Raw genomic sequence first — 26,713 nt, forward strand, 5'->3', positions numbered from 1 at the left:
TCCACCCAGCTGCCCTGGGAGGTAGGCACCACCAGTAGCCCCATTTTACAGATGAGGGAACTGAAGCTCAGAGAGGACAATCACCCTCCAACCCCACACATCTAGCAAGTGGAAGCACCCAGTTTCAAGCCCTGTCCCCAAACCATGGTCCGGTTAACCAGTGTTAACCTGTGCCCCTCACTCCTGCCCCGGGGGCCCAGTCCTGCCCAGGCCTGAGTACCAAGGGGACCATTCTCGACAGCCGTGGGGTCGCTCTGTTCCAGGAAGAGGCGGTAGTGGAGGGTGCAGTCGCCATCGTTCAGGAGCACCAGCATCCTGCTCTGCTTGCCATTCACCAGCATGTTCCCAAAGTCCAGCTCCTTTTCCTGTGCCTGAGGGCCAGAGTCAGCCAGCCCGGGGTGGGGGATCCCCCAGGCCCACAGCCCCATCTGTTGCCCCCCACTCCAGCCTCAGAGGGTCCCCAAAGAGCAGATCCAGCAGGGAGAGCCAGGGGGCCAGAAGACTGCCATCCCCTGCCTTCATGGGGTCAGGTACTCCGGGGCCTTCCCTCCCACCTGGGCCCTGCCCCTCCTCCCTTTCTCTTCCCCGCACCCACCAGGGTCCTCCCACTCACGGACAGGCTGCTGGTGATGCCCATGCCCACCAGCCGGAGCATGTAGTGGGTGGTGGCGGAGGGCTTGGTGTTTGGGGGCAGGCCGGCTTCCCAGACCCACATCCCCACTCGGAACAGGTACTTGGTCTCCTCCAGGGGGCTGAAGGTCCAGGTCAGCGTCTGGGGTCACAGACATTATCCCTACGTGGGGGTCTCTGGGAACCCCTGCCCAGCTCTTGGATGTCTGAGGTCTCACTGCAGAACATCAAGCTATACAAAACCTTTCCTTACACGCACTGTGTACTCTGTCATCTCCTTCGGGCCTTCAACCATTTATCCCCAGAGGTAAGTGGTATTATTTTAGTGTCTCATTGTCTGATGAGAAACTGGAGACGCAGAGAAGTGGGGTAACTCCCCCAAGGTCACACAGCTGAAGAGGGCACTTGGTGGGAGCTGGAGATGTGAACTCTTGAGGCTGGACTCCAGAGTTTGTGTGGTCACTCGCCTTACAGAGTACTACCCCTGGGCTCTAACAGACGTCGTGTGTTGGTGGTTCTTGGCTCAAGCTTGGCCTCCTAGACTAGAAGACCCTAAACCAGGGCTGGGGCTCTGCTAGTTTGGGTCTCACCTGTGCCCTGCTCCAAGGATCTACCACTTTGACCTCCAGAAGCTCCCTTCCTCACTCCTTAATGATAGCCACCCATTAGCCCCAAATCCAGCTGCTCTGCACCACCTCTAGCTTTGGGAGACCGAGGACGGAGGATGGACTTGCCCCTGGGCACTGACATCAGAAACCCGGGTTTAAGTCCCAACCCTGCACCTCTTAATTCACAGTCTTAGTAAATGGTTTTCCCCCAATGCAAGTCTCAATTCTTCTTTGTAAAATGGGGGTGAAGATGATGGTAACAGTCATACCTATGCATAAAGCTGAAAAAAATGACTGTGGCTTAGATGGAGGAGTGAGCCTGGCCCCAGAGAGATGTGAGTAAGAGATGATGGGAAGGTGAGGATGATGGGTATCCTTCCCTCCCACCCTTATCAGGGCACTCACAAGGCTCTCATTGGGCTGGATAATCCCTCTGGCGGGCTGGACAGCCAGCATCTTTCGGTGCTGCTGGGAGACCCTCCACTCAAATTCCAGAGGCAGACGGGAGGGGTTTCGGAAGGTGAAGAGGCTGGTGGAGGAGCAGCCCACCCAGGTGGGCTTGAAAAAGACGCTTTTACAGGTGTCCAGCTTCAGCTGCAGCGGCTCCTCGCGGCTCTGCATGGTCACCTCCTGGGGCCAGTGAAGGGAGGATAGTGCCCTGACATCACCCTGCGGCCCTGGCTCCCCCAAAGATCACAGGTGGGCAGCTTTGCTCCCTAGGAGAGAGCAGCAAAAGGTGCCCCACCCTGGGCCCTGGGTACGGGCAGGTTCTGTCAAAGGCAGAGTACGTACGTAGTGACTGAACAGGAGATGGTTCTCGAAAAGACATCAGGGACCAAAAAAGGATGTACAGACCATTTCACTGGCCAGACGTAAGTCTAAAAACCTCAGACCCTTTCCCTGGCCTGGCCCCAAACACCCTTCTACCATCTGTAGTCATGAGTCTTGGGCTGCCCTCACTCCTTCCTTGGGGACCTTTGCACCCCTTTCTGTTGCTCCGGATCCTATAAGTGGACAGGCAGGGTCCTGGGGAGAGCCGTTCCCAGACATGGCCCAGGGATCCTCTCCCTGCCGTGCCACTGCCTGGACGGGGAGCAGCCCCTGAGCTATTTTAGGGGAGCTTTAAAGGCCAGTCCCAGGATGCGGCTTTGAAAAGGGAAGCCCCAGACTCTGGCCCCCTCCCAAGGATCCAGTCCCCACCCCCACTGCCTACCTTGAGATACTGGGGGCAGGAATTGAACTGCAGGTAGAAAACGTGCTGCTTCCAGGAGCTGCCCTTAGGGTAGGTATAGGTGAGGAGGATCTTGTGGGCCCCAGGGCCCAGGAGGCCCGAGCGGGGCCGCAGGGAGATGTCCAAGCTGCTTTTGGGGCTCAGGCTGTAGGTGAGCAGCATGGAGCCTTTGTTGACGAGGAGCAGGCTGCGGTAGGAGGGTTCACTGGGGGACACTGCAGGAAAGAGCTGAGGTGCAAGAGAGGAGGGGCCCCAGCTCAGATCTGCACGCCCTCCCCAGCCCCACCCCACACGCACACTCCAGGTGGTCTGTGTGGGCATGGGTGAAGCAGTCTCCCAGGAGGCCCAAGATGCCCTTGCACAACCCGGTCAGTACCCTGGGGGCATGGAATGGAGGGACACAGCTTGGGCCCGCCAAAATGCTTCTGATCTCCAGAGACCTCCAGGGAAGGAGATGGAGCGGCCACAGGGACTGGCTCCAGGAAACTGAGGACCCTGGACCCCACCACCGCAAGTTTCTTTCATCTGTTGTTCTTCAGTTGCTCAGCTGTGTCCGACTCTTTGGGACCCCATAGACTGTAGCCCTCCAGGCTCCTCTGTCCAGGGGATTTACCAGGCAAGAATACTGGAGTGGGTTGCCATTTCCTCCTCCAGGGGATCTTCCTGACCCAGGGATCAAACCCATATCTCCTTCTTGGCAGGCAGATTCTTTACTGCCTGAGCCACCGGGCTCTGAAAGTGCCCACAAATCATCTTTTGGAGATCCCCATTTCATAGAAGCGGGTGCAGAAGCTCTGGGGTAAGCAGCCCCTTCTAGATTATTCTCAGGCAGGCAGCCTTGGTAGCGGAGAGAGGGGAGCCCCACTCTGGGAAAGGGAAAGCCCCAGCAGTCCCAAACATCCCTCAGGCATCTAGGGTGTGGCCAGCAGAGGCAAAGAGCTGGGTTGGCTGCCAAATGCATAGCCAAAATCACTGGCCGGGGCCTCCAGCTGGGACAAAGAGCACAGGCGCACGAGGTGGGGGCGAGGGGTATGTGGGCAACACGGGTCCAGAATTCTGCTGGATTTCAGTAAAGGCCACAGACTGTAAGGAACCAGCCAAGGGAAAGGGGCGGGGGCTGGGGGTGGTCAGTGAGTGAGGAGACCCCAGGGAAGTCAGGAGGGCTGTGGGAAGGCGTGCCCTTGAGCAGCAGTGTAACAGTTAGGGGGCAAGATCACCCCCAAACACACAGCACAAAAATAATGTCTTTCCAGCAAGCGTGAGACAGGAGGGTGGAGCAGCTGGATGAAAAGACTGACGATGGCAACAGAAGCTGGGAAGAGGCATCGAAGGGGAAACCAGAACTGCCACTTGGCCATCTGGCTCCAGAGTCTGTGTTTCTCAACCTTACGTCATCCCGGGGCTCAGGTCAGACAGGGCCTCCAAGGGCCCTGCTGGAGAGACCTGGGAATGATGACTCCCTCAGGACAGGGTTAAGCTGAAGGGCCAGGCTTGAGACACTTGCTGGCTGGCTGATTCCTGAGGGCAGGGGCTTGTGGCCTGGGAGGTCCTATTCCCAGCAGGCACTCAGTTAACATGCAAACAGAGGAGCTGGAGACTTTAAGGCTGAGCCTGAGAGGGCCGGGGAACTATTTCAGATGGAGCAGGCCAGAGCCAGTGGTCCAAGCCCCAGACTCTTCACAGTGCCACTGCAGTGGTCCAGGAGACAGTCCTTCAGGATGGGTGCAGGGGTGCAGAGCCCCAGGGGCTGATGGTGGGGAGGTTGGGACGGCCAGGGAGAGCACTGAAGTGCTTCTGAGGCCACCAGAGATGGGAGAGGGATCTGACGGCAGAGCCAAGCCCTCTGTCCCACCTCCTGCTGCGGCTGGGGCCATGCTCACCTTGGGGGCGTGCAGGGTGTACTGAGGGATGTGGTGCTCCAAGCCAGGGCAGTAACTGTGGCCTTGCGCCCGGAGCGTCAAGCACCAGGACGGGCACACAGTGCAGTCCTCTTCGATGTTGTTGTAGCTTCGCAGGACCTGTGGGACAACCATACCCATGACCGCAGTGTCTGACCTGGTGGGGCACCCCAGCCTGCCCCCTGTACTGCAGGAACCCTACATGGGGCCCAGGGGGACGGGGCCCCCTGGGAAGACAGTGGGGGAACCACAGCCATAGCAGCCCTTCCTGCTGTGCGCCAGGCCCCGCACTGAACACGCAGCACCAAGCAGTCAGCAGACACGCTCTCTAATCCTCCCAGCAGGACGAGGGTGGGGCTGGGAAGTGAAAGCAGCATTCATCCTGCAGGAATGTGCCCAGAGAGCACTGGCCAATAGAAACAGAATGCAAGCCGCAAGTGCGAGCCGCAAACATCGTTTTAAATGTTCTAGTAGCCACATCGACAAGGCAAAACATGTAAAATTTATTTCAACAGTATATTTTATTTAACTGAGTAGATCCAAAATTGTATTGTTTCAACATTACTTATGTGTGTGTGTGTGTATATATATATATATATATATATACACATGCTGCTGCTGCTGCTAAGTCACTTCAGTCGTGTCCGACTCTGTGCGACCACAGACACGGCAGCCCACCAGGCTCCCCTGTCCCTGGGATTCTCCAGGCAAGAACACTGGAGTGGGTTGCCATTTCCTTCTCCAATGCATGAAAGTGAAAAGTGAAAGTGAAGTCACTCAGTCGTGTCTGACTCTTAGCGACCCCATGGACTGTAGCCCACCAGGCTCCTCTGTCCATGGGATTTTCCAGGCAAGAGAACTGGAGTGGGGTGCCATTGCCTTCTCCGATATATACACATACATATACAAATCCCATGGACAAAGGAGCATGGTGAGCCACAGTCCTGGGGTCTCAAAGAGTCCAACATGACTGAGTGACTAAGCATACATATATATGTGTGTGCATGCTTAGTCACTCAGTCGTGTTGGACTCTTTGAGACCCCAGGACTGTAGCCCACCATGCTCCTTTGTCCATGGGATTTTTCAGGCAAGAATACTAGAGTGGGTTGCCATTTCCTCCTTCAGGGCAATCTTTCTGACTCAGGGAATGAACCCACCTCTCTACGTCTCCTACACTGGCAGGCAGGTTCTTTACCACTAGCACCGCTTTGGAAGCCCATATATATCTGTGTGTGTATGTATTCTTGTCCAGTTGCTCAGTCATGTCTGACTTTTTTCAACCCCCTAGACTGTAGCACTCTAGGTCTTCCTGCCCCTCACCATCTCCCGAAGTTTGCCCAAGTTCATTGCATTGGTGATGCCATCATATACATATATATATACACATACATATACATACATATATGTTTATGATGCATATAGATGATGGCATTGGGCTTCCCAGGTGGCTCAGTGTGTAAAGAATCCACCTGCAATGCAGGAGAAGCAGGCAGATGTGAGTTCAATCCCTGGGTTGGGAAGATCCCCTGGAGGAGAGCATGGCAACCCACCAGGATTCTCACCTGGAGAATCCCGTGGAGAGAGGAGCCTGGTGGAATACAGTCCATGGGGTCAGAAAGAGTCAGACACAACTGAAGTGACTGAGCACGCATGCACGCACATGATGGCATCACCATATACAGTGCATATATACATGAGGCAGGAGGCATTTTGCATACTTTCTGTGCTAAGTCCTAGAAATCAGTGTGTCTCTTCCCTTTACAGCGTATCTGTTTGGACTAGACACAGTTCAAGTGCTCAGTGGCCACACGTGGCTAGTGGTTGGCATATCGGACAGCTTATGACTGCAAGATGTAGCCTAAAAGTCTGATGAGCTCAGCCAAGCCAGATGTCCACAGCCTCATTCCTACAAACTTTTGAGTTTCTGCACAGCCAAGATATTAGAACAGAGGCAACTAAAGACTCAGCTTTGGAAAAACTTCTCAAAGGTTTGGATATGCTCCCAAGTTTATAGATGAAAAGACAGCTCAGGGGTCTATACATTAAGGGAGGAGCCCAAGGTCACAGAGCTGGTAAGGGACTCTGATCTTGACTGCACAGCTCTGCTCTTCCCTGAGCCCCAGCACTCGCCCACTGGGCAAGAACAGCAAGGTGGGCAGAGCAGAGAAACAGGGAAAGGGGAGGACGGATTGGAAATGTGAAGGGAGCGACATGTCCGGGGCTGAGAGGCTGGACTGACCACCTGGTCAAGGGAAGATGGACAAGAAGCCCCTTCCTACATGCACGTAATTACTGGGTGCCCCAGGGTCTGTCCCCCCGGGGCCTAGTTCCTGCCCTCAGCTCTTCCAGAAGGACCAGTTCCTACCTCAAGGACTAGCGAGAGGTCAGGAGCCCCCCAGCCAGGAGGCCCAGGAAACTACGTGCACCAGAATTTCCCAAAGGGCTTGAGCCCCAGAGTTCTCCCTCCAGAGAGGGTGGGAGGCACACGAGAGGGAGACATAATCAGCTGGGCCAAGAAGCCTCTCAGCCAAGGCAGGCCATGAACCTGGGAGAAAGACAGACCACCAAGGCCAAAGTCCAGCCAAGGGGACAAGGAAAGGAGGGAGCAGAGCCCGGCACAGAGAGGACGGGTCCTACCTCACCCCCTCCTCCCCTCCGACCCCGCACCCTGCCGTTCAGGCTCCAGGGCAGAGAATCCACCTTCCCCTGTCCTGTCTGCCCACACACACCTTATAGACAGCAAAGGCTTCAAGCTCCACGGCATACAGGCCGTTGGGGTGAGGCGGCTGGAAGTGCAGGCGCAGGGCTGTGGACTTGAGAGGGGGAACATCGCAGGTGTTTGGGGTCACCCAGAAGGGGCAGTCAGCCCTGCGTGTCCATGCCACGGTGATCTTGCCGTTGGTGTGGTTCATCAGGCACAGGGGGACGGGGCTGGGGTCCTTGGGCCTGGGGCAAGCACCGAAATCCACCTCGACAGGCTCAATGCTGACGGGCGGGGGAAAGATGGCCACGTCATTGGTGCCGTCGAAGAAGTACTCAGTCATCGGGGGGATGAGGGGATACTGCGGGGCCGGTATGTCCTCCGAGTCCTGCTGGGGAGAGACGGGTAGGTGGGGGCCGGTTCTCCGGCCGCTGCCCCTCATCTCTGTGCCCCTTTCTGGAAAAGGCTACGAGAGCTCCGCACATGTCACACCCCCCGACTACGAATGATGCCCAAGGCACTGCGGAGTGCGGGACTGCCCAAGGATTGCTAGAGAAGGGGGGGCGTGAACCTGGGAGGGTGGACGGCCCCCTGGGGTCCCAGAGGGACACATCGAACCTCGATGGGGAGCATCAGGGCGCCGTTCTTATCCTGCTCCAGCTTCCTCTCCCTCAGCATGACGCCCAGGATGTCGGGCGGGTAGAGCGTCAGGCCCCGTGCCAGGTGCGTGCGGTACCATGTGAGATGCTGAGGTCGGAGGATGGCTGGCTTGGTGCTCTCCGAGTGGCATGTCCCAATCAGGTCCAGGAACAGTGGGTCCTACAACATTGTGTCTGTGTGAGGCTAGATTTCATCCTCCACTCGCCACCCTGGCCAGAGACCGGCTTCGTCAGGGCACAGTGAGTACCACCTGGTCCGGGGGCCTGGGTGGGGTTGTCACCTCAAGGCTCTCTGCCCTGCACGTGCTGTGTGGGGTGAGGGCCAAAGTCCCGGGCTGGCAGCAGTGAGAGCAAGACTGGCCCGCCCACCTGGCTCAAAGCGAGCCTCTGCATGCCCCTAGCCAACCTCTGGCTCCAAAAGCCAGGCTGGGGGCCCTGGAGGAGAAAATCCTGCAAGTTCCAGAAAACAGGTGACTGAGCACCAAGCCCTGTCCTCACGACTGGGCCTCGGATTGGCCCTTCCACCTCCTAGGGGAGCCCGGCCTCGCCCCTCCCCAACAGCTCACCTGGTGGTGGATGAGACAGGCCACCCGCCGCCAGTAGATGATGGGTTGAGTGGGCTGGAAGACACAGCACAGGGTCATGCGGGCCTTGCCCACCAGGGTCCCAAAGGCAGGTCTGATGCTGAAGACGCTGTCCTGACAGTCGATGTCAAAGTGGAAGCAGGCCGTGCAGTCCGACTTGTTCTCCATCCACAGGGACTGCTCTGAGTGGGTCCCGAGGTTGACCCAGCTGAAGTCGACGCAGTGGTGCTGCAGCGACAGGGCAGGACCTGGGTGGAGGAGGCGGGGGTGGGGGGGTCGCTGTGAGTGGGCCTGGCCACCTGGGTGGTCTCCAAGGGTCCCACGGATGGGAGGTGGTGCTGCCTGGAGACAGAAGATTGGGTTGGAAAGGCTTGGCACCCCAGCGGCCTGCGGCCTGCGCAGACCACCAGGTTGGGTAGTAGAGGGGCGGCAGTTGGAGGTCGGGGGTTGGGAGTCGGGGAGTGAGTATGGGAACAGTATCTCCAGGTGACCTTAACTGATTCCTAGCTGAGCCCACCAGGGGGCAGCAGACACCCAGGCTGAGGGTAAGGAGGCCCCAGGCGTCTAGCAGCAGACGCTTGTCAGTTGTAAGCAGGGGCTGCTCCTGTCTCTGGAGGCAGTGCAGTGACCTGGGACTGCCAGTACCTCTAGAGAAACCAACGACTTTGAGCAGGGTCTGGGAGGCACAGCCAGAGGGCACGATGGACAAGTAGTCCATGGTCCTGACGTCCAAGGTCTCAGGGCGGAAGAACACCGACACGAATTTCTTCTCTCCGGGGGCCACGATGCCATGGGCCGTGGGGCACGAGAAGGCCTGGTCTTTGACCAGCATGTCTGGGGCCACTTCGATCCTGAAGGGGGCGCTCACCTGCGGGGCCAGGAAGGGTCCGGTTACAGGGTGAGGTGGTCCGTCATCACTAAGGTGCCCAGCTGAAGCCCTGCCTCTGCCTCAGTCACCAGCTTGATTGTGGAGCAAGGCTGCCTTGGCCCAGAGGAGGGAAGGGGCTGAGCCTTGTGCCCTGCACTGGGACTGCCCAGAGTGGGTACCTCTGCCTTGTCCCAAAGGTACCACGAAGGCTAGCAGTGGTTCTGGCATCAGGACACCTGAGGGCTGCTCTTGGGGTTGTTCTGGGGGGAAGTCAAGGGATAGTCCAGCCCAGCCCCCAGCTGTGATGATGGGGGGACCCCTGCTGACATGAATGTATCAACAGGCATAGGTATGCAAGGCTTGCAACATTCTGTACAGGGGTGGGTATTAGGCGCACCCGGGGCTGTGGTCCCTGAGCCCTGCCCCCACTTCCCTCCACGGGCACAGGACACATACTGCCGACGGGTTATACAGCTTGATCTGCCTCTCGGCAGTGCAGCCCACAGCAACAGAGCCAAAGTGCAGCACTTTCTGGAAGCCTTCGGCATCCTGGTCCTCTGGGCGCCTCTGCTTTATGCTCACCAGCAGCTGGGCGCATTTGGCTGGGCAGAGAGTGGACACCCTTGGGGAGAAACCCACCAGGGCCTCTGTGGCCCCAAACTGAATAGCCCCTTCAAGGAAGACATGGGTCCCCAGGGGAACACTGGTCTGCGGCACCAAAGGAAACAAAGAGATGACAAAGCCTGTGGGGCTCGGCGAAGGGCGGGAGGCTGATGGAGGTCCCCTGGGGGCCAGGCCAGGGCGGGGGTGGGGGGAGCACACTGGAGGCTTTGTTTCCCAGGGAGGTGCAGCGGAGGGCTCTGGGGATGGGTGAGAGGTCGGGCCTCACCCACAGCCTGCAGCTGGATGCTGCTCTTCTGCTTGCTGCCCTCCCCATACCAGCACGTGGCCTGGGCTTCATAGATGACAGCCATTGGGGGCTGGAAGGTCACCTTGACCCGGCAGGCCTGGCCTGGTTCCAGCAGCCCCATGGGCGGCAGCATCTGGAATGGGCTGGGGGACTCCCAGGTGAAGAAGGTAGGCAGGTCCCTGGGGGTGGGGCGCAGGGGAGGGGGGATGCAGATCAGAGCCACTTTGCCCCCTCTGACCACTGCCCCTGCTTCAGAAAGGTGGAGATGCCCCCTTTACTCCCACACCCCACATGCCGGTCTCTCCTGCTCCCAGGAATCCTCCTCCCAGTTGTCACGCTTCCCACCTCCAAGCCTCAGCCTCTGCCCTCACCCCACATTTTCCAGGCAGAACCAGGCCTCAGCCATGTCCCCCATGGCGCACATGGGCAACTGCAGGTACGGTGGGCAGATCAGACTGTGGCAGGGCAGGGTGGCTCTCAGGTCCACACAGAACATCCCCTCTGCTTTCTCAAGCCACAGCTGGTCCACGTACTCCTTCTGCGGTGTGTGGGGGCAGCAGTGGGGAGAGGCAGAGGCAGTGACTGATCAGTGGTACCCGGGTGGTACCCACCTCACCCTGGCCCTGGCCATCCCCCCAACATAACCGTGGAGGGCTGGGCTGGGCCACGGCCCTCCTCCATCTCAGTCTCTGAAGACAAGGTCAGTTCCTTGAGCTCTAGCGCCATCTTGGTCTCAGAGATATGGGGCAAAGTTTTGGGAGAATATTTTGAGAGCAGGAAGAAGCCAAGGAATACAGGGCTTTCTGACGGCTGACAGAGTAGCACCACTTTCCCTGCTGCCCCACCCTCCCCACCCCACACATCCAACTGGAAGCCCCTTCTGTCTAATGAGTTTTGGCTCCAAGTGGTAGGGTGTGGGTGTGGATGTGGGTGTGGTGGTTGGGTTTCGGGGGCTCCTCACTCCTCTGGCCTGGCCCCCTGCTCCGAGGTCACTGTGCCCATGTCCCTCCCTGTCCTTCACTCGCCACGGCAGGCCTTACCTTCTCCAGAGGGCGGAAGATGACGGGGAGTGAGAGGGTTAGGCCTGGGCTCAGGAAGATGGGCTGGGGGACGACCGTGAAGAAGAACTTGGTTTTGGGGGGCCTGTGGGAGGGAGCCAAGGAATAAACACTTCGGGATCAGAAAACTAGAAGAGGCAGAAGGATTAGGGGAGACCCTGGTAAGCTAAGCAGCTGGTGGGACTGTGGAAGGGGAAACACAGGGGTTATGCCCCAGTAGGAATTGTCTCTTGCATGCCACCCCTTTTTTCACAAACCTTCACTCCAGGATGTCAGAGCGCTGAAGGGAAAGATATAGGAGTGGACTTCTCTGGTGGTCCAGCGGTTAAGGAACCACCTGCCAATGCGGGGGACGCGGGTTCCATCCCTGGCCTGGGGAGATCCCACATGCTGTGGGGCAACGAAGGCCGCGCACCACAACTACTGAGCCCACGCTCTGCAGCGAGAGAGGCCGCTGCGAGGGAAGCCCGCGCACCACAACTAGAGTGACGCCTGCTCGCCACAACCGGAGAAAGGCCCGCGCAGCAACAAAGACCCAGCACAGCCAAAAGTGCATAAATAAATAAACAGAATTACTTAAAAAAAAGAGACAAAGACAATACTGCCAAAAACTCTATACCAGTAAGTCCAGATAAAATAAACACATTTCTAGGAATGTATAATTGACCAAAAGTGACTCAAGAATTATACATTTTGTGGCCACCCTAACCTAAAATTATCCAAAAAATTGAATAAATAGTCAAAGAATCATGCCACAAAGAAAAGACCAGGCCAGATGGCTTCGCAGCAAGTAGTATGGAGCACTTGATAATTCTAGCCTTGTCTTCCCAACAACAGAGAACAAGGAAACCCTCCCCAAAATACTCTGTGAGTCTATCATAATGTTGTTATCAAAACCTGACAGTTATGAGAAGAAAGGAAAATTACAGGCCAGTACCAGCCATAAACAAAATACTGGCAAAAACAATTTAGCAATGAGTATAGAAAGAACACTCAATCATGAACAAGCGGGGCTTATTCTAGGAATACACCACTGGTTTAACATTAAAAAAAAAAAAGCGGGGATGGATTTTCCTGATGATCCAGTGGTTGGTAATCTTCCTGCCAATGCAGGGGACGTGGGTTCAATCCCTGGTTTGGGAAGATTCCACATGCCTCGGGGCAGCTAAGCCTGTGGGCCACAATGACTGAATCCTCTGCGCCCCAGAGCCCGCACACTGCAACCAGAGGAGCCTCCCGCTCACAGAAAGTGCATGCGCAGCAACAAAGACCCAGCACAGCCAAAAAAGAATTAATTAACTTCTTTAAAAATCAGGGGATTTCTCTGGCAGTTCAGTGGTTAACACTCCAAATTTCCACTGCAGGGGGTGCAGGTTAGATCCCACATGCCCTGTGGTACAGTCAAAAAAAAAGAAAATTAAAAATCATTTAATGTAATTCACTGTATTCACAAATTAAGAGAGAAAAAAATAAATGACCATCTCAATAAAGAAAAACATTAAATCAACTTCAACATATGTTTATGACAAAAACTCTCAGCAACCTAGGAATAGAAGGGAACTTCCTTAACCTGATAAAGTCTAAAAAAAGAAGAAAAAAAAACAACTCCAGGAAACATGCAAATTAATGGTGAAACACTGGAATCTTTCACGTTGAGATCATGAGCAAAACAAGGATGCCTTCTAGAACCACTTCTGTTCAGCACTTTCCTTTTCAATAGTGCAGGAAGGAAAGACAAAGAAAAGATACAGGATTGGAAAGGAAGGGAAAAAATGCCATTTTCATTTAAGATATGAACATGTACACGGAAAACAGAATTAACAAACACATCATTAGAATTAACGAGAAAGTTTGTCAAGGTTGCTGGGCACAACGGTGTGGACAAAACATCTATATTTTTAAAAAATGACTTTCTAAAAAACCAGCAATAAGTAGAAGAATAAAACAATTTTAAAAGATATCATATTCAGCATCATTAAAAATTTAAAACACTTAGGTATAAATCTAACTAAAGATGTGTAAGACATCTATGGAGAAAATGTTACATTTTATTGAAAGATATGAAAGAAGACCTAAAGAAATATAAAGAGGCACCATGTTCATGAAAGACTCAATTTGTGTTGATTCTCCCCAAACTGATCTATGTGTGTATGCCCGTGTGCTCAGTCACTTCAGTCATGTCCAGCTCTTTGACCCTATAGACTGTAGGCTCCTCTTGTCCATGGGATTCTCCAGGCAAGAATACTGGAGTGGGTTGCCAATGCCCTCCTCCAGGGGATCTTCCCGACCCAGGAATCAAACCTGTGTCTCTTGTGTCTCCTGCATTGCAGGCGGACTCTTTACCCCACTGAGCCACCTGGAAAGCCTAAATTGATCTCTATGTTCAACTAAATCCTAAACAAAATCTTAAAAAAAATTGTCTGCTGCTGCTGCTGTTAAGTCGCTTCAGTCGTGTCCGACTCTGTGTGACCCCATAGATGGCAGCCCACCAGGCTCCCCCGTCCCTGGGATTCTCCAGGCAAGAACACTGGAGTGGTTTGCCATTTCCTTCTCCAAATGCATGAAAGTGAAAAGTGAAAGTGAAGTCGCTCAGTCATGTCCAACTCTTAGCGACCCCATGGACTGCAGCCTACCAGGCTTCTCTGCCCATGGGATTTTCCAGGCAAGAGTACTGGAGTGGGTTGCCATTGCCTTCTCCAAAAAGTTGTCTACTTGTATGTATTTAAGTTGATTTGAAGATATTTATGAAAGTTAAAAGGTCCAATGAGAGCCAAGACAATCTTGAGTAAGAATGAAGTTGGAGGACTTACTGCTGCCGCTGCTGCTAAGTCGCTTCAGTCGTGTCTGACACTGTGCAACCCCATGGACTGCAGCCTACCAGGTTCCTCTGTCCATGGGATTTTCCAGGCAAGAGTACTGGAGTGGTTGCCATTGCCTTCTCCTATAACTGCACAGTGATATACCAATTCAACTTACTGCTATGGGGGAAAAACACCATTTAATGAGACATGAAGACAAAGCACAAACCCGACTAAGGGGACACACGCTGTGGACCACAGCACGGCTATGACCAGAGCAAGTGGGGGACGGGGGAGGGGAGATGGATGGGTAAACTACAGCCTCGGGGGCTGGCGGCGGGGGGCGGTCTGGATTGACGACGACTAAGAAGACAACAGGATGAGACAGGAAATCAAAACCAATGATGAAACATACCGTCAGAGAACTCCAACAGCAAGGAAAACATACAGCACTGTTCTTCTACAAATATTTGGAAAGAAATCAAGCATGAAACCACAGAGAAATCGTCAAAGGATTTTAAATATCAACTAATTGGCCAATGATGCGAATTATAAAAACAGTGTGTCAAAAGACCACAAAATGGACTAGTTACCACTTCACAGGCCGCTAAAATGATTCACGGTTAATTTAATTATAAGCTGACTAACAATGCAGCTTACACTACAAGATAATTAAGACTTATAAGCTTTAATAATCAATTCAGGATGATATTTATTGGCCCAGTGAGAGACGAATACAGCAAGGGAACAAAACAGGGTTCAGAAATGGTTCCTACATGTATGGACACTTGATAAACATCAGTGGTAGGGAGATCATAAGGCAAAGTATCAAATTTTCAATAAATGGTGCTGGGACAACTGGACATTGATTTGAGGGGAAAAAAGTCATTGGATCCCTACTTCGAACCATTCACAAAAATCAATTCCATGTAGATAAAAGCCAAATATGAAAGGCAAAATTATAATGTCTTTAGAAGATACTATAGGAGAAAATCTTCATGAACTAGATAAGGGTAGAGAAGAACTTGCAAATATCTACCATAAAAGAAAATATATTGGCACATTCGATTCCTTTGAAATTAAGAATGCCTTTTCTTCAAAATACATGATAGAAGAAAAGACAAATCACAAGGTGGGAGAAGATATTCACAGCACATAACTGATAAAGAATTAGTATCTTTAATAAGAACATTTATTAAAAAAAGACAATCTACAAAGAACATGTAAAGATAGGTAACAGGTACATGAAAAGATGCTCAACATTGCTAATTATTAGAGAAATGCAAATCATAACAATGAGATATCACCTTGCACTATTATCAAGAAGTCTACAAATAAACGTTGGCGAGGATGTGGAGAAAAGGGGACCCTGGTATACTATTGGTGGGAATGTTAATTGGTCTGCCATCCTGGAAAACAGTATGGAGGTTCCAAAAAAACTAAAACTAGGACTACCATATGATCTAGCGATTCCACTCCTCTGCATATGTCCAGAAAAGAAAAAAAGAAAAATACTAATTGGAAAAGATACACGTACCCCAATGTTCATAGCAGCACTATTTACAATAGCCAAGATACTGGAGCACCCCAAGCGACCATCAACAGACCATCAACCATCAATGGGTCAAGAAGATGTGGCATACACACATACACACACACACAATGGAATATTACCCAGCCCCCAAAAATAATGAAATCCATAACATGGGTGGACCTAGAGAATATTATGATTAGTGAAGTAAGTCAGACAAAGACATATACTACATGATATCACTTGTATGTGAAATCTAAAACAAACCAATGTTTATAGCAAAGCAGAAACAGACTCAAAGATTCAGAAAACAAAGTAGTTGTTACCAGTGGGGAGAGGGAAGTGGGAAGGGGCAAGATGAAGATAGGAGTATGGGGTTAAGAGAAACAAACTACCAAATTTAAAATAGATAAGCGGGACTTCCCTGGTGACATAGTGGATAAGAATCTGCCTGCCAATGCAGGGGACACAGGTTCCATCCCTGCTCTGGAAAGATTCCACATGCCGAGGAGCAGCTAAGCCCCTGTGCCACAACTACTGAGTCCGCACTCGAGAATCCTCGAGCTGCAACTACTGCGCCCACGTGCCTAGAGCCTGCACTCCACAGCAAGAGAAGCCACTGCAATGAGAATCCCAAGCACTGCAACTAAGAGCAGACCCCGCTCGACGCAACTAGAGAAAGCCCATGCAAAGCAACAAAGACCCAGCACAGCCAAAAATAGAATAAATAAACAAACCTAAACTTAAAATAATAAAATAAAATAGTTAGGCAACAAGGATATCCTGCATAGCACAGGAAATGATAGCCATTATCTTGTAATAACTTTTAAGGGAGTATAATCTATTAAAGTACTGAATCATTATGCTATACAGATGAAATTAAAATAATATTGCAAATCAGCTACATTTTAATTCTTTTTGAAAAACGAAAAAAGATAATCTAACAGAAAAATGGACACAGACTTAAACAGGAATTTCACAAATGAAATGGCCAATAACACAGGAAAAAAACACTTAATTGTAATAGTAATCAGAGAAATGAAAATTAAACCTACAACAAATCAGCATTATTGGCAAAAAATTTAAGTCTAAACAATACCAATTGTTGGTAAAGTTAAAGAGGAATGGGAATACTCATATGTGGCTGGTGGGAATATAAATGGATATAAGTACTTTGGAAACGAGTTTGGCAAACATGTACAAACACCTGTGAGAAGCAAACGTGTACATGTTCTAAGTCACAGTAGTTCTATCCCTTTGTATCTACCCTAGAAAAACTTGAACTTGTGCAATAGCTGAACAATGTTGATAACAGTCTCAAACTTGAAACAACCAAAACGCCCCTCAGCAGAAGAATGCATAAGCACACGGAAGCATACGTTGAACTATTACTCTGTGATGAAAGAGGATAAACTACGCATGCGTGTGGACGAGTCTTATGAACATAACTGAGCTATGACCAACCTAGACGGCATACTAAAAAGCAGAGACATCACTTTGCCAACAAAGCTCCATAGAGTCAAAACTGTGGATTTTCCAGTAGTCATGCATGGATGTGAGAGTTGGACCATAAAGAAGGCTGAGCGCTGAAGAACTGATGCTTCTGAACTGTGGTGCTGGAGAAAACTCTTGAGAGTCCCTTGGACAGCAAGGAGATCAAACCAGTTAATCCTAAAGATTTCAATCCTGAATATTCATTGGAAGGACTGACGTTAAAGCTGAAGCTCCAATACTTTGGCCACCTGATGTGAAGAGCTGAATCACTGGAAAAGACCCTGATGGTGGGAAAGATTGAAGACAGGAGAAGGGGGTGACAGAGAATGAGGTGGTTGGAAGGCATCATCAACTCAACGGACATGAGTTTGAGCATTTGTGAGACAGTGAAGGATGGGGAAGCCTGGCATGCTGCAGTCCATGGGGTTGCAAAGAATCAGACATGACTTAGTGACTGAACAACAACAACAACAAAAGTGTATCGTGTTATCCCACTTACATAAAGTTCATAAGAAGGTAAACAAACTATAGCATTTAGGGATGCAAACATAAGTGGCAAACCCTTTGGAGAAAAACAAGAAAATCATTCTCATGAAAGTCAGAACAGTGGTTACCTTTACCAGTAGGGAAGGTGTTCCAAGGCTGGGGGGACACATGATGAGAGAAGGTGAGTTTCAGACACTGTTATTACTCCATTAATTAACCTGGTCACACGGGTCCCACTTTCAACAACTGTTCAAACTATACATGTCCTACACACTCTTTTGGTTTTGTATGACTTATTTTTTAAAGTGGATGCTTTAGGGGGTTCAGGGCTCAGGGACTTAAGTCTCTGATCCCTCATACTGGTACCTGTATTTTATCTTCTGGATTTTCAAGGAGAGATTTTTCAGAACCAGGTTTTTGGTGATCTCCTTCCCCAACACCCAGCCTTTCCACTGTAGCTCCTCAGCCACCTCAATGTCCCAGATGACCCTCTTCTTCACTTTGTCCTGCTTCTTTGGGAAGCACAACTGAGCGTCCATGGAGCTGGCAGGCTGTCCGGTTGGCAGGGAGAAAGGAGAGAAGAATTCAAAGACCCAGAGAATCGGCTAGGATCGCCCCACCTCCAGAAGGTAATGAATTATATCTCTTCTTGCCCCATGGGGGATGGTCTGGAGAGAGAAGGTGAGAGGCAGGGAGGCCCTGGAGTCTGATATTACCTCTTCTGAGGTCATTCGAATGGTTTTCCAACTAGATTCACTGAGATACTGCCCCTGAAGCTGTCCCTGGACCGCTCTATCAACCCCTTAGCCCAGCACACTCAGCAGCCTTAGCTGGCCTGTTCTGTCCCCCGTGTGCCCTCAGACACTGCTCTATTCAGATGCTGCCTTCTCAACCTCCCCATCCTACCCCTTCTCTACAGAAGCCTGTAGAGAACTTCTCTAAGACGTCCCTCACTGGAAATTCTCCAGGGCACAGGGATATTCCACCATTCCCTCTCCCATCCCTCACCTAGCTGGTGGAGCAAAGGACAGAGCCAACTTGCCTGGGGACAACCCACACCCGATGCCTTGGCTTTGAGGCCTCTCCAAGCACTGCTCCTAAGGATGCTAGAGGTTTACTGTACCAACACTCCCTGTCTATAACAGCAAATCTTTTCACCGGCTGATCCCTAACTCTTAACTATCTGAGGAGGGAGGGGAATGGACAACTTCTGGGGCAGCGAGATGGAGGGAGGAGGAACCAGGTGTCTCTTCCTACCATTCATTGCAGTGAATGTACATTCACTGCCATTTTCCTTTAGCTTTGACCAAGGGTTGTTTTTATATCATTATATAAGGGGGGCCTGGTGTGCCGCAGTCCATGGGGATATGACTTAACGGCTCAGCAACAACAGAGGATAAATGTATGTGTTTAAAAGATATGTGCTTCACTACCTATGATGCGCCAGACACTGTAGAGGTTAGTGCCAGGCCTATAATAGTGAACGAGACCATCGAATCCTTTCTCTCTTGGAGCTTACATCTGTTTCAAAATATACAGAATGTCAGATGGCCCGAACTGCCCACGGAGGAAAGGTGACATGGGTGGCCGAGGGTCATTTATTATAAACATCAGTTGATGCATCGATCAGAGTCCAACCAGAAAAACAGAAGCCCCTCTGGGTGTTTAAAATAAGGATTCAATGCACAAGGAGGGGCTAGTGAAGTAACCTCAAAGTTAACAACATAAAGAAGCTGCCACCAGGGACTTCCCCAGTGGTCCAGTGGTTGAGAATCAGCCTGCCAAAGCGGTGGGCATGGGTTTGATCCCTGGTCTACGAAGATCCCACATGTCGAGGAGCAGCTAAGCCCGGGTGCCGGAGCAGCTAAGCCCGGGTGCCGGAGCTACTAAGCCGTGCACCTAGAACGTGGGCTCCACAATAAGAGAAACCACTGCAGTGAGAAGCCCATGCACCACAACGAAGAGTAGCCCCCTGCTCACTGCAACTAGAGAAAGCCCACGTGCAGCAACAAAGACCCAGCACAGCCAAAAAGAAATAAACTAATTAATATAATTTTAAAAAGAAGGTGCCGCTGTACACAAGTTAGGGGAAGAGGTGGGGGTCTCAGAACCCAGAGCACTGTCTGGTGCCGATGGGAGTCACAGCGAGATGCCGACCGAGACACTGTCAAAAGCAGGGAGGGAAGAAGAGACGTACCTGGGCTTCTCCCCTCCTCCCACCTTTTAGTCTCAGCCAGCTCAGAGCAGAGTGGGGAAGGGCAGTGAATGAATCTGTGTGCAAACTGGCCTGGAACGCCACAGATGCAGGGGAGAGATGACCATGGTCCACAGGGAGGCGAATGCAACCACCATCACATTTAAGGCAACCCAAGAACTCCCACATGACAGACACGTGCTGCACAAAACGCAGTCAGACCCCTACGTTACCTCCCTAGATGAGCACTGGCCACCCTGACCCGGTGCTGTCACACAGAAAGAACCCTGAGAGCTGCAAAAATGCAAACAACATCCACCCACTGGACAAATGCAAGGCCCTAGGTAGGCATCAAGATCAGAAGAGCTTTTCGAAGGAAGAGAGAACTACAGGCTACTCTTATCAGCCGCAAACTCCCATCTCCCCAACATTCTTCTCTCCACCGTCATGCTCACAGCTGCCACCGCTCCAGCTGGCCTGGGGCTCCGTGTATGTAGCTTCTAGTAATGGGGTTGGGACAGGAGAGAGGGGTACTCCCAGATTCCGACCCTTGCTGCCCTGCTGCCCATCCACCCTACTTGGCCCCACAGGCGTCCTCACAAAGGCACTGGCGTTGCTGCTGCTGTAGGCACTCATGGCCATGCTGCTGCCAGTGATGGTGGGAAAGGCCACCGTGCTGGCACTCAGGCATGATCCGGAGTTCATGGTGCAGTCCCCACTGTCCCTAGTCCTCATGAGGAGGCTGAGGGCTGCTTCAATGAGCACTGGGTGCCGGGAACACAAGTCCGAAGGAAGCTCTCTGGCTAAGCCAAGAGTTCCTGCCAGTTGGGAGCTGGAAAGAGACCAGAAAGGAGACAGGAGGGGCATGAGAAAGAGACGTCAATGGAGAAGACTCACCATGGACACTGTGATCATGGAGGAGTTGCCTGCTTCCGAGCTCTGGCAACAGGTGTGAAGTGGCACGTGAGAAACGAGCCTGAATACAAGACCCAGGGCTTCGTCTGGGAGCCTAGAGGCTCACCATTCAGGAAAGGCCATTTGGAAAAGGGAACTGGGGATGAGGCCCATGCAGCACTGCCCTCCACAGCCACACGTGGCATTTCTCAGTAAGCTCCCAGTGTGTGTCACTGAAGCATATGCATTGCTTTTACCTGGCTTTTACTCTCTACTTGTTGCCTCTGAACATGGCTGGCCTCCTCTGAGAAGAGAAATAAGGAACAAAGAAAAGGCAAATGAGACTGAAGGCTTCTTGGGCTTCTGAGTTTTCTCTTATCAGTACACAACCTGTTTAGTTCAGTCGCTCAGTCATGTCCGACTCTTTGCGACTCCATGAATTGCAGCACGCAGGCCTCCCTGTCCATCACCAACTGCCGGAGTTCACTCAAACTCATGTCCTTTGAGTTGGTGATGCCATCCAACCATCTCACTCTCTGTTGCCCCATTCTCCTCCTGCCCTCAATCTTTCCCAGCATCAGGGTCTTTTCAAATGAGTCAGCTCTTTGCATTACGTGGCCGAAGTATTGGAATTTCAGCTTCAATATCAATCCTTCCAATAAACACCCAGGACTGATCTCCTTTAGGATGGACTGGTTGGATCTCCTTGCAGTCCAAGGGACTTTCAAGAGTCTTTTCCAACACCACAGTTAAAAAGCATCAATTCTTCGGCACTCAGCTTTCTTCACAGTCCAACTCTCACATCCATACACGACTACTGGAAAAACCATAGCCTTGACTAGACGGACTTTTGTTGGCAAAGTAATGTCTCTGCTTTTAATCCAGGTTTAAAGGAAGCCTTCAATGAAATGAGCCAAAGCCTTTGACTGTGTGGATCACAATAAACTGTGGAAAATTCTCAAAGGGATGGGAATACCAGACCACCTGACCTGCCTCTTGAGGAACCTATATGCAGGTCAGGAAGCAACAGTTAGAACTAGACATGGAACAACAGACTGGTTCCAAATAGGAAAAGGAGTATGTCAAGGCTATATATTGTCACCCTGCTTTATTTAACTTCTATGCAGAGTACATCATGAGAAACGCTGGGCTGGAAGAAGCACAAGCTGGAATCAAGATTGCCGGGAGAAATATCAATAACCTCAGATATGCAGATGACACCCTTATGGCAGAAAGTGAAGAGGAACTAAAAAGCCTCTTATGAAAGTGAAAGAGGAGAGTGAAAAAGTTGGCTTAAAGCTCAACATTCAGAAAACTAAGATCGTGGCATCTGGTCCCATCCCTTCATGGGAACTAGATGGGGAAACAGTGGAAACAGTGTCAGACTTTATTTTTCTGGGCTCCAAAATCACTGCAAATGGTGACTGAAGCCATGAAATTAAAAAATGCTTACTCCTTGGAAGGAAAGTTGTGACCAACCTAGATAGCATATTGAAAAGCAGAAACATTACTTTGCCAACAAAGGTCCGTCTATCTAGTCAAGGCTATGGTTTTTCCAGTGGTCATTTATGGATGTGAGAGTTGGACTGTGAAGAAGGCTGAGCGCCGAAGAACTGATGCTTTTGAACTGTGGTGTTAGAGAAGACTCTTGAGAGTCCCTTGGACTGCAAGGAGATCCAACCAGTCCATTCTGAAGATCGGCCCTGGGACTTCTTTGGAAGGAATGATGCTAATGCTGAAACTCCAGTACTTTGGCCACCTCATGCGAAGATTTGACTCATTGGAAAAGACTCTGATGCTGGGAGGGATTGGGGGCAGGAGGAGAAGGGGACGACAGAGGATGAGATGGCTGGATGGCATCACTGACTCGATGGACATGAGTCTGAGTGAACTCTGGGAGTTGGTGATGGACAGGGAGGCCTGGTATGCTACGATTCATGGGGTCACAAAGAGTTGGACACGACTGAGCGACTGAACTGAACTGAACTCACTGAAATGATGATTCAATCCAAGGATAAATGAATCAACCTCTAAAGCAGAGGGATCCAGTCATAGGCTGTGTCTAGAAATTATATACAAATGTTATAGGCAAATTATATGCAAATTTCATGGGTATGGGCATGTGCTCTTTTCTAGGGAGAGTGTCCACAGCTTTCAACAAATGCTCAAAAGGGTGCTTGGCCCTGCTTTGGACACACAAGGGTCCCAAACTGGCTCTGGCTCCATCTCAAATCCCCCTTCCTTCTGCACATACACCCTGGTGTGGCTACCATATTTGAAAGCATTAATGTACTCCTTTTTTGAACATATGTGCATATTTAAGATTACTCAGTATCTTCCCCCACCTCTTTGAATAACAATTTCAAAAACAATAACAACTTCTAAGAAAACTTACTGAGAACTTACTATGTGCCAAGCAGTGTTGTAAGTCCTTACATGTATTTTAATCCTTATAACAATTTATGATTAGATGTGAGTCATCTTTTATTTCGCCTGAAATTATTTATTTTCAAGTCTGGGGTTCAGCCCCTTATTATAACATAGTTTGCTTTAGGAAACAATTGTATGGTCACCCTTTAGAAATTTCCACACTTCCATCAGACACTCTCCCATACCCTTCTCACCATTCATCCAGACCAAAATATTCTGTTGATGTACTTTTTTCCTAATTGGCAACAAGTTCAAACCGTCTAGGGGCTTCGCTGGTGGCTCAGTGGTAAAGAATCTGCCTGCCAAGAAGGAGATGTGGGTTCAATCCCTGGGTTGGGAAGAACCCCTGGAAAAGGAAATGGCAACCCACTCCAGTATTCTTGCCTGGGAAGTCTCATGGACAGAGGAGCCTGGTGGGCTACAGTCCGTGGGGTCACAAAAGAGTCAGACATAACAGAGCAACTAAACAATAGCAACCAAACCCTCCGAAGGGGACTATCTTACATTCACTCATTCATTCATTCACAAGGCATTTACTGAATGCCTGCTATGTACCAGTGCTAGGCCCAGACAGGACAGGTAAGGCTCCTACCTTCAATTGGAAGTGAACATTCAGATGGAATCAAAGAGATGCAAGCTGGTGAGACAGGGAGGAAGGCCCCATTACTTTTCTGCTGTTGGATGGCTTTGTAGTACTTCCCTGGCTCAGTAATGGCTGTAACCATAGGGCATTCCACAAACAGCCTCTGCCTCTGGACTCTGGAAAAAAAAAATCTCTGGTCAACATGTGTAGAAAAAAAAGAGAGATAACAGGGTAGAAAGCTGGTCCAGACCAGGGCTTAGGGCTTAGGGAAGTGAGCACTGGTCCTGGAGCAAGAAAAGGGTTCCAGCATCTGCTCCGATTCATTTGAAATGGGCAAGTTTCTCCATCTCCTCAAGCCTCAGTCTCCTCACCTGTAAAATGAAGGTTATCCTATTCACAAAATTGACTTTAAGTTTGAAAGAAACAGAGAATTTGAAAAAGCCCTAGGCAAACCTATGTTACTATAACTAACAATAATAATTTCCACAGTAGCATGTGCTACTCTTCCAAAGACTGCACTCATTGCAAGGACACTGGGCAAGGGAGGTGTTGTTTTTCGTCTCTTTTCTATATCTTGAGAACCTTAAAAAAAAATCATCAGCTTCCTTTATTTGCCTAATTTCCAACCTAAAAATTCCTAAGATGACCAGTGTAAAAAGTGGCGGGTTGCCAAGAAGAAATAAAATATACTTAGAGCGGTTTCACTATCCTCTAAGAGATCTCCAGGCTGATCTCACCCAAGTCTTAGTACCTCAGGGCTCTCCGACGGACACTGAGGGGACCCCGTCACGACTTCCCAAAGGAGACGGTCTCCTAAGACAGATACTTTCCCTGGCCACTCGTGCAGCTCGCCGGGTCGCTGGGACCAACGCTCAGAACTCACACCGCCGCCATGTTGTCGTTTCTATAGATACAAGACGCACGAGTCACGGCGTCTCCTGGTTTCCCAGGGCAACGACGGCTACCCGGATGAGTCATGGATCAGAGAAAGCGAAGACCCCGCCCAACTTGAACGTTCACCCTTATTTTTTATTCTCCAACTTCCCGGCTGGCTGTAACTGTCTTCTACCAGTTGCAACACAGTTGTTGGGACGTCCCCGATCACGAGCAAATTCGGAGGAGGGTAATCCAAGGACTTGTCGGAGCAGTGGGAGTCGTTTCTGTTCTTTTGTGATACCCCTTGGTGATAGAGTCAGAATCTCTCCGGGAACTTCGTTATGTGATTACAATTGTTAACTTAAAAGCAGTAGTTATTTCTTACTTGCATTGCAAATGAATTCTTTTTGCAGGTGGAAGGGAATGTCTCCTAAGCATTTTCTCCTGGCATTTCCTCCAGACCAGCACAAAGCTAACGCTTTTGAAGGGATCTGAAGGTGGATGTTTGAAGAAGGCATTATTTCACATAATATGGATTTTTGGAAGCCCACTGGTTCATTTGTTCGTTTGTCCTTTGCAGGGAAGAGTCTCATTTGGTGAAGACTCCTTAGGTGGTTGAAGCTGAAAATCTGAGATCATTTATGGGCAATTAAAGATGCTTCACTACCCAGGACAGTGCTGGAGGCTGGGTGTTACAGGGAGAGACTCTAGGGGTAAACCCAGAAAATAAACTCTCATTTTGGGAAAGTTGGAGTTTAAAGGTAAAAGATACACTAAGATGACAATGCTGCCTTAATTGGCCTGGGAGATCACATGGCCAGAGTCTGAAAGGAAGGGTCAGGCCAGGAGCCCATTACGTTATGCCAGCACAATTAGGTCTGGAGTTTTCTTGGGATCAAGGAATGTGGAACTCGGTGAGCTTTTCACTGGTTTTAACATTATTCTCAGAATAGGAAACCTGCACTTTGGACATTACCACTTCTATGTTGTTTGTGGTTTCTATAATGATTTCCTTTTTGTTTTCCTTTAAGCTCTTTTTGAAATGGTCAGCCTGACTCAGCTGAACCTGAAGAACAGAGAAAGGGACCTGTTTGTCTATTCTTAGGCCAGAAAAAAATAAGGAGCAGTAACTCTGGAGGCAAGGCTCGGTGGTAGCCTCAGAAATCCCAGCGAGAAAACCCTAAGGAGACTAGAGCTAGAAAAGCTTATTCTAGGAGCCACACACCCTTGTGCCTCTTCACTGAAGAAGTGTCCCTCCAGAGCTGGTCTGTCCAGTCAGTGGTGGCTTCTGGGCTTGGAACAGTGAGAGGGAATTCTTGGTTGGTCCCTTATGGGCTCTACTTCTACAAGGTTCTGCCTGCCTCCTGGGAGCTCTGCTGATGAGTGACCTTGACCGGCATGGTGGACTCCCAGGGAAAGGCCCAAGCTGGACTTAGCTCCAAGAAGCAAACAGCATGGAAAGGGGTGTGGCAATGGATGAAACTGAGACGGGGAGAGGAAGCTGAGCTTGCCTCAGAAGTCCCTCATTTCAGGATCCCAGAACCTGTGGGGAACAATGGGTGCTGGGTCCTGGGGACCATCTCCTTCGTGGACTCAAGAAAGACGACAGGGTGGGCGCTGTTTTGTTCAAGGCTGTGAACAAGGGTAGGTGATGATTCAGTATCTGGATGAAGACCAGGATGTGGAAGAAAAGGAGGAAGGAGGATGGGAGGACTCCAATCCTCCTGGCTAGAAGCCAAGGGTGATAAAGATAAAGCACATTCGGTGATTTGGGCTTCAGCACACACAAAAATAGCTTTTCTAAGCTTTCCCCCCCAATATCCCTCCCGTGAAATACAGAAGACTTCAGGCTGAGAAATCAGACAGATCTGAGATAAATTCATCAGGCAGACTGACTGCCACTTACTGGCTGTGTGACCTTGGGCAGGTCCCATGACCTCTCTGAGCCTTATCTTTTACCCTGGGGATAATTATCAAAAGGCCCACATAGGGACTGAGTGGTCAGTTATGTAAAGTATTTGATGCATACTTTGTCAACAAAGATAGACACACACACACACACACATACACACACACACTGGAAGGTCACTTGCTAAGTGGGTGTGTGCTCAGTTGCTCAGTTGTGCCCAACTCTTTGCAACCCTATGGACTGTAGCCCACCAGACTCCTCTGTCCATGGAATTCTCCAGGCAAGAATACTGGAGTGGGTTGCCATTTCCTCCTCCAGGGATCTTCCCAACCCAGGGGTCAAACCTGCGTCTCCTGTGTTTCCTGCTTTG

General features: G+C 50.5%; 1 protein-coding gene across 8 annotated transcripts in view; it reads right to left on the reverse strand.

Moving 5' to 3' along the window:
• CFAP65 (cilia and flagella associated protein 65) overlaps positions 1 to 24,490 on the reverse strand; it is a 41,661-nt gene extending 17,171 nt beyond the window's left edge. For 5 of the 8 annotated variants that reach the window (XM_061385336.1, XM_061385328.1, XM_061385355.1 and 2 more), the window contains exons 1-18: positions 24,385 to 24,490; positions 23,568 to 23,734; positions 20,803 to 20,849; positions 20,252 to 20,483; positions 17,824 to 18,008; positions 11,131 to 11,233; positions 10,462 to 10,628; positions 10,070 to 10,269; positions 9,637 to 9,782; positions 8,958 to 9,180; positions 8,295 to 8,560; positions 7,688 to 7,888; positions 7,098 to 7,457; positions 4,350 to 4,487; positions 2,452 to 2,697; positions 1,644 to 1,868; positions 614 to 772; positions 221 to 371 (exon numbers count right to left, since the gene is read on the reverse strand). In XM_061385336.1, coding sequence (XP_061241320.1) covers positions 221 to 371; positions 614 to 772; positions 1,644 to 1,868; positions 2,452 to 2,697; positions 4,350 to 4,487; positions 7,098 to 7,457; positions 7,688 to 7,888; positions 8,295 to 8,560; positions 8,958 to 9,180; positions 9,637 to 9,782; positions 10,070 to 10,269; positions 10,462 to 10,628; positions 11,131 to 11,233; positions 17,824 to 18,008; positions 20,252 to 20,386 — 2,905 coding nt within the window. In that variant the 5' untranslated portion in view covers positions 20,387 to 20,483; positions 20,803 to 20,849; positions 23,568 to 23,734; positions 24,385 to 24,490. Of the gene's footprint in view, positions 1 to 220; positions 372 to 613; positions 773 to 1,643; positions 1,869 to 2,451; positions 2,698 to 4,349; positions 4,488 to 7,097; positions 7,458 to 7,640; positions 7,889 to 8,294; positions 8,561 to 8,957; positions 9,181 to 9,636; positions 9,783 to 10,069; positions 10,270 to 10,461; positions 10,629 to 11,130; positions 11,234 to 17,823; positions 18,009 to 20,251; positions 20,484 to 20,802; positions 20,850 to 23,567; positions 23,735 to 24,309 lie in introns of all 8 variants that reach the window. The other 3 variants (XM_061385321.1, XM_061385299.1, XM_061385309.1) reach the window with 3 other exon arrangements.
• Between the last annotated feature and the right edge of the window lie 2,223 nt (positions 24,491 to 26,713).

This window comes from Bos javanicus, chromosome 2 (assembly GCF_032452875.1).
Source record: "Bos javanicus breed banteng chromosome 2, ARS-OSU_banteng_1.0, whole genome shotgun sequence".
Taxonomy (NCBI): Eukaryota; Metazoa; Chordata; class Mammalia; order Artiodactyla; family Bovidae; genus Bos; species Bos javanicus.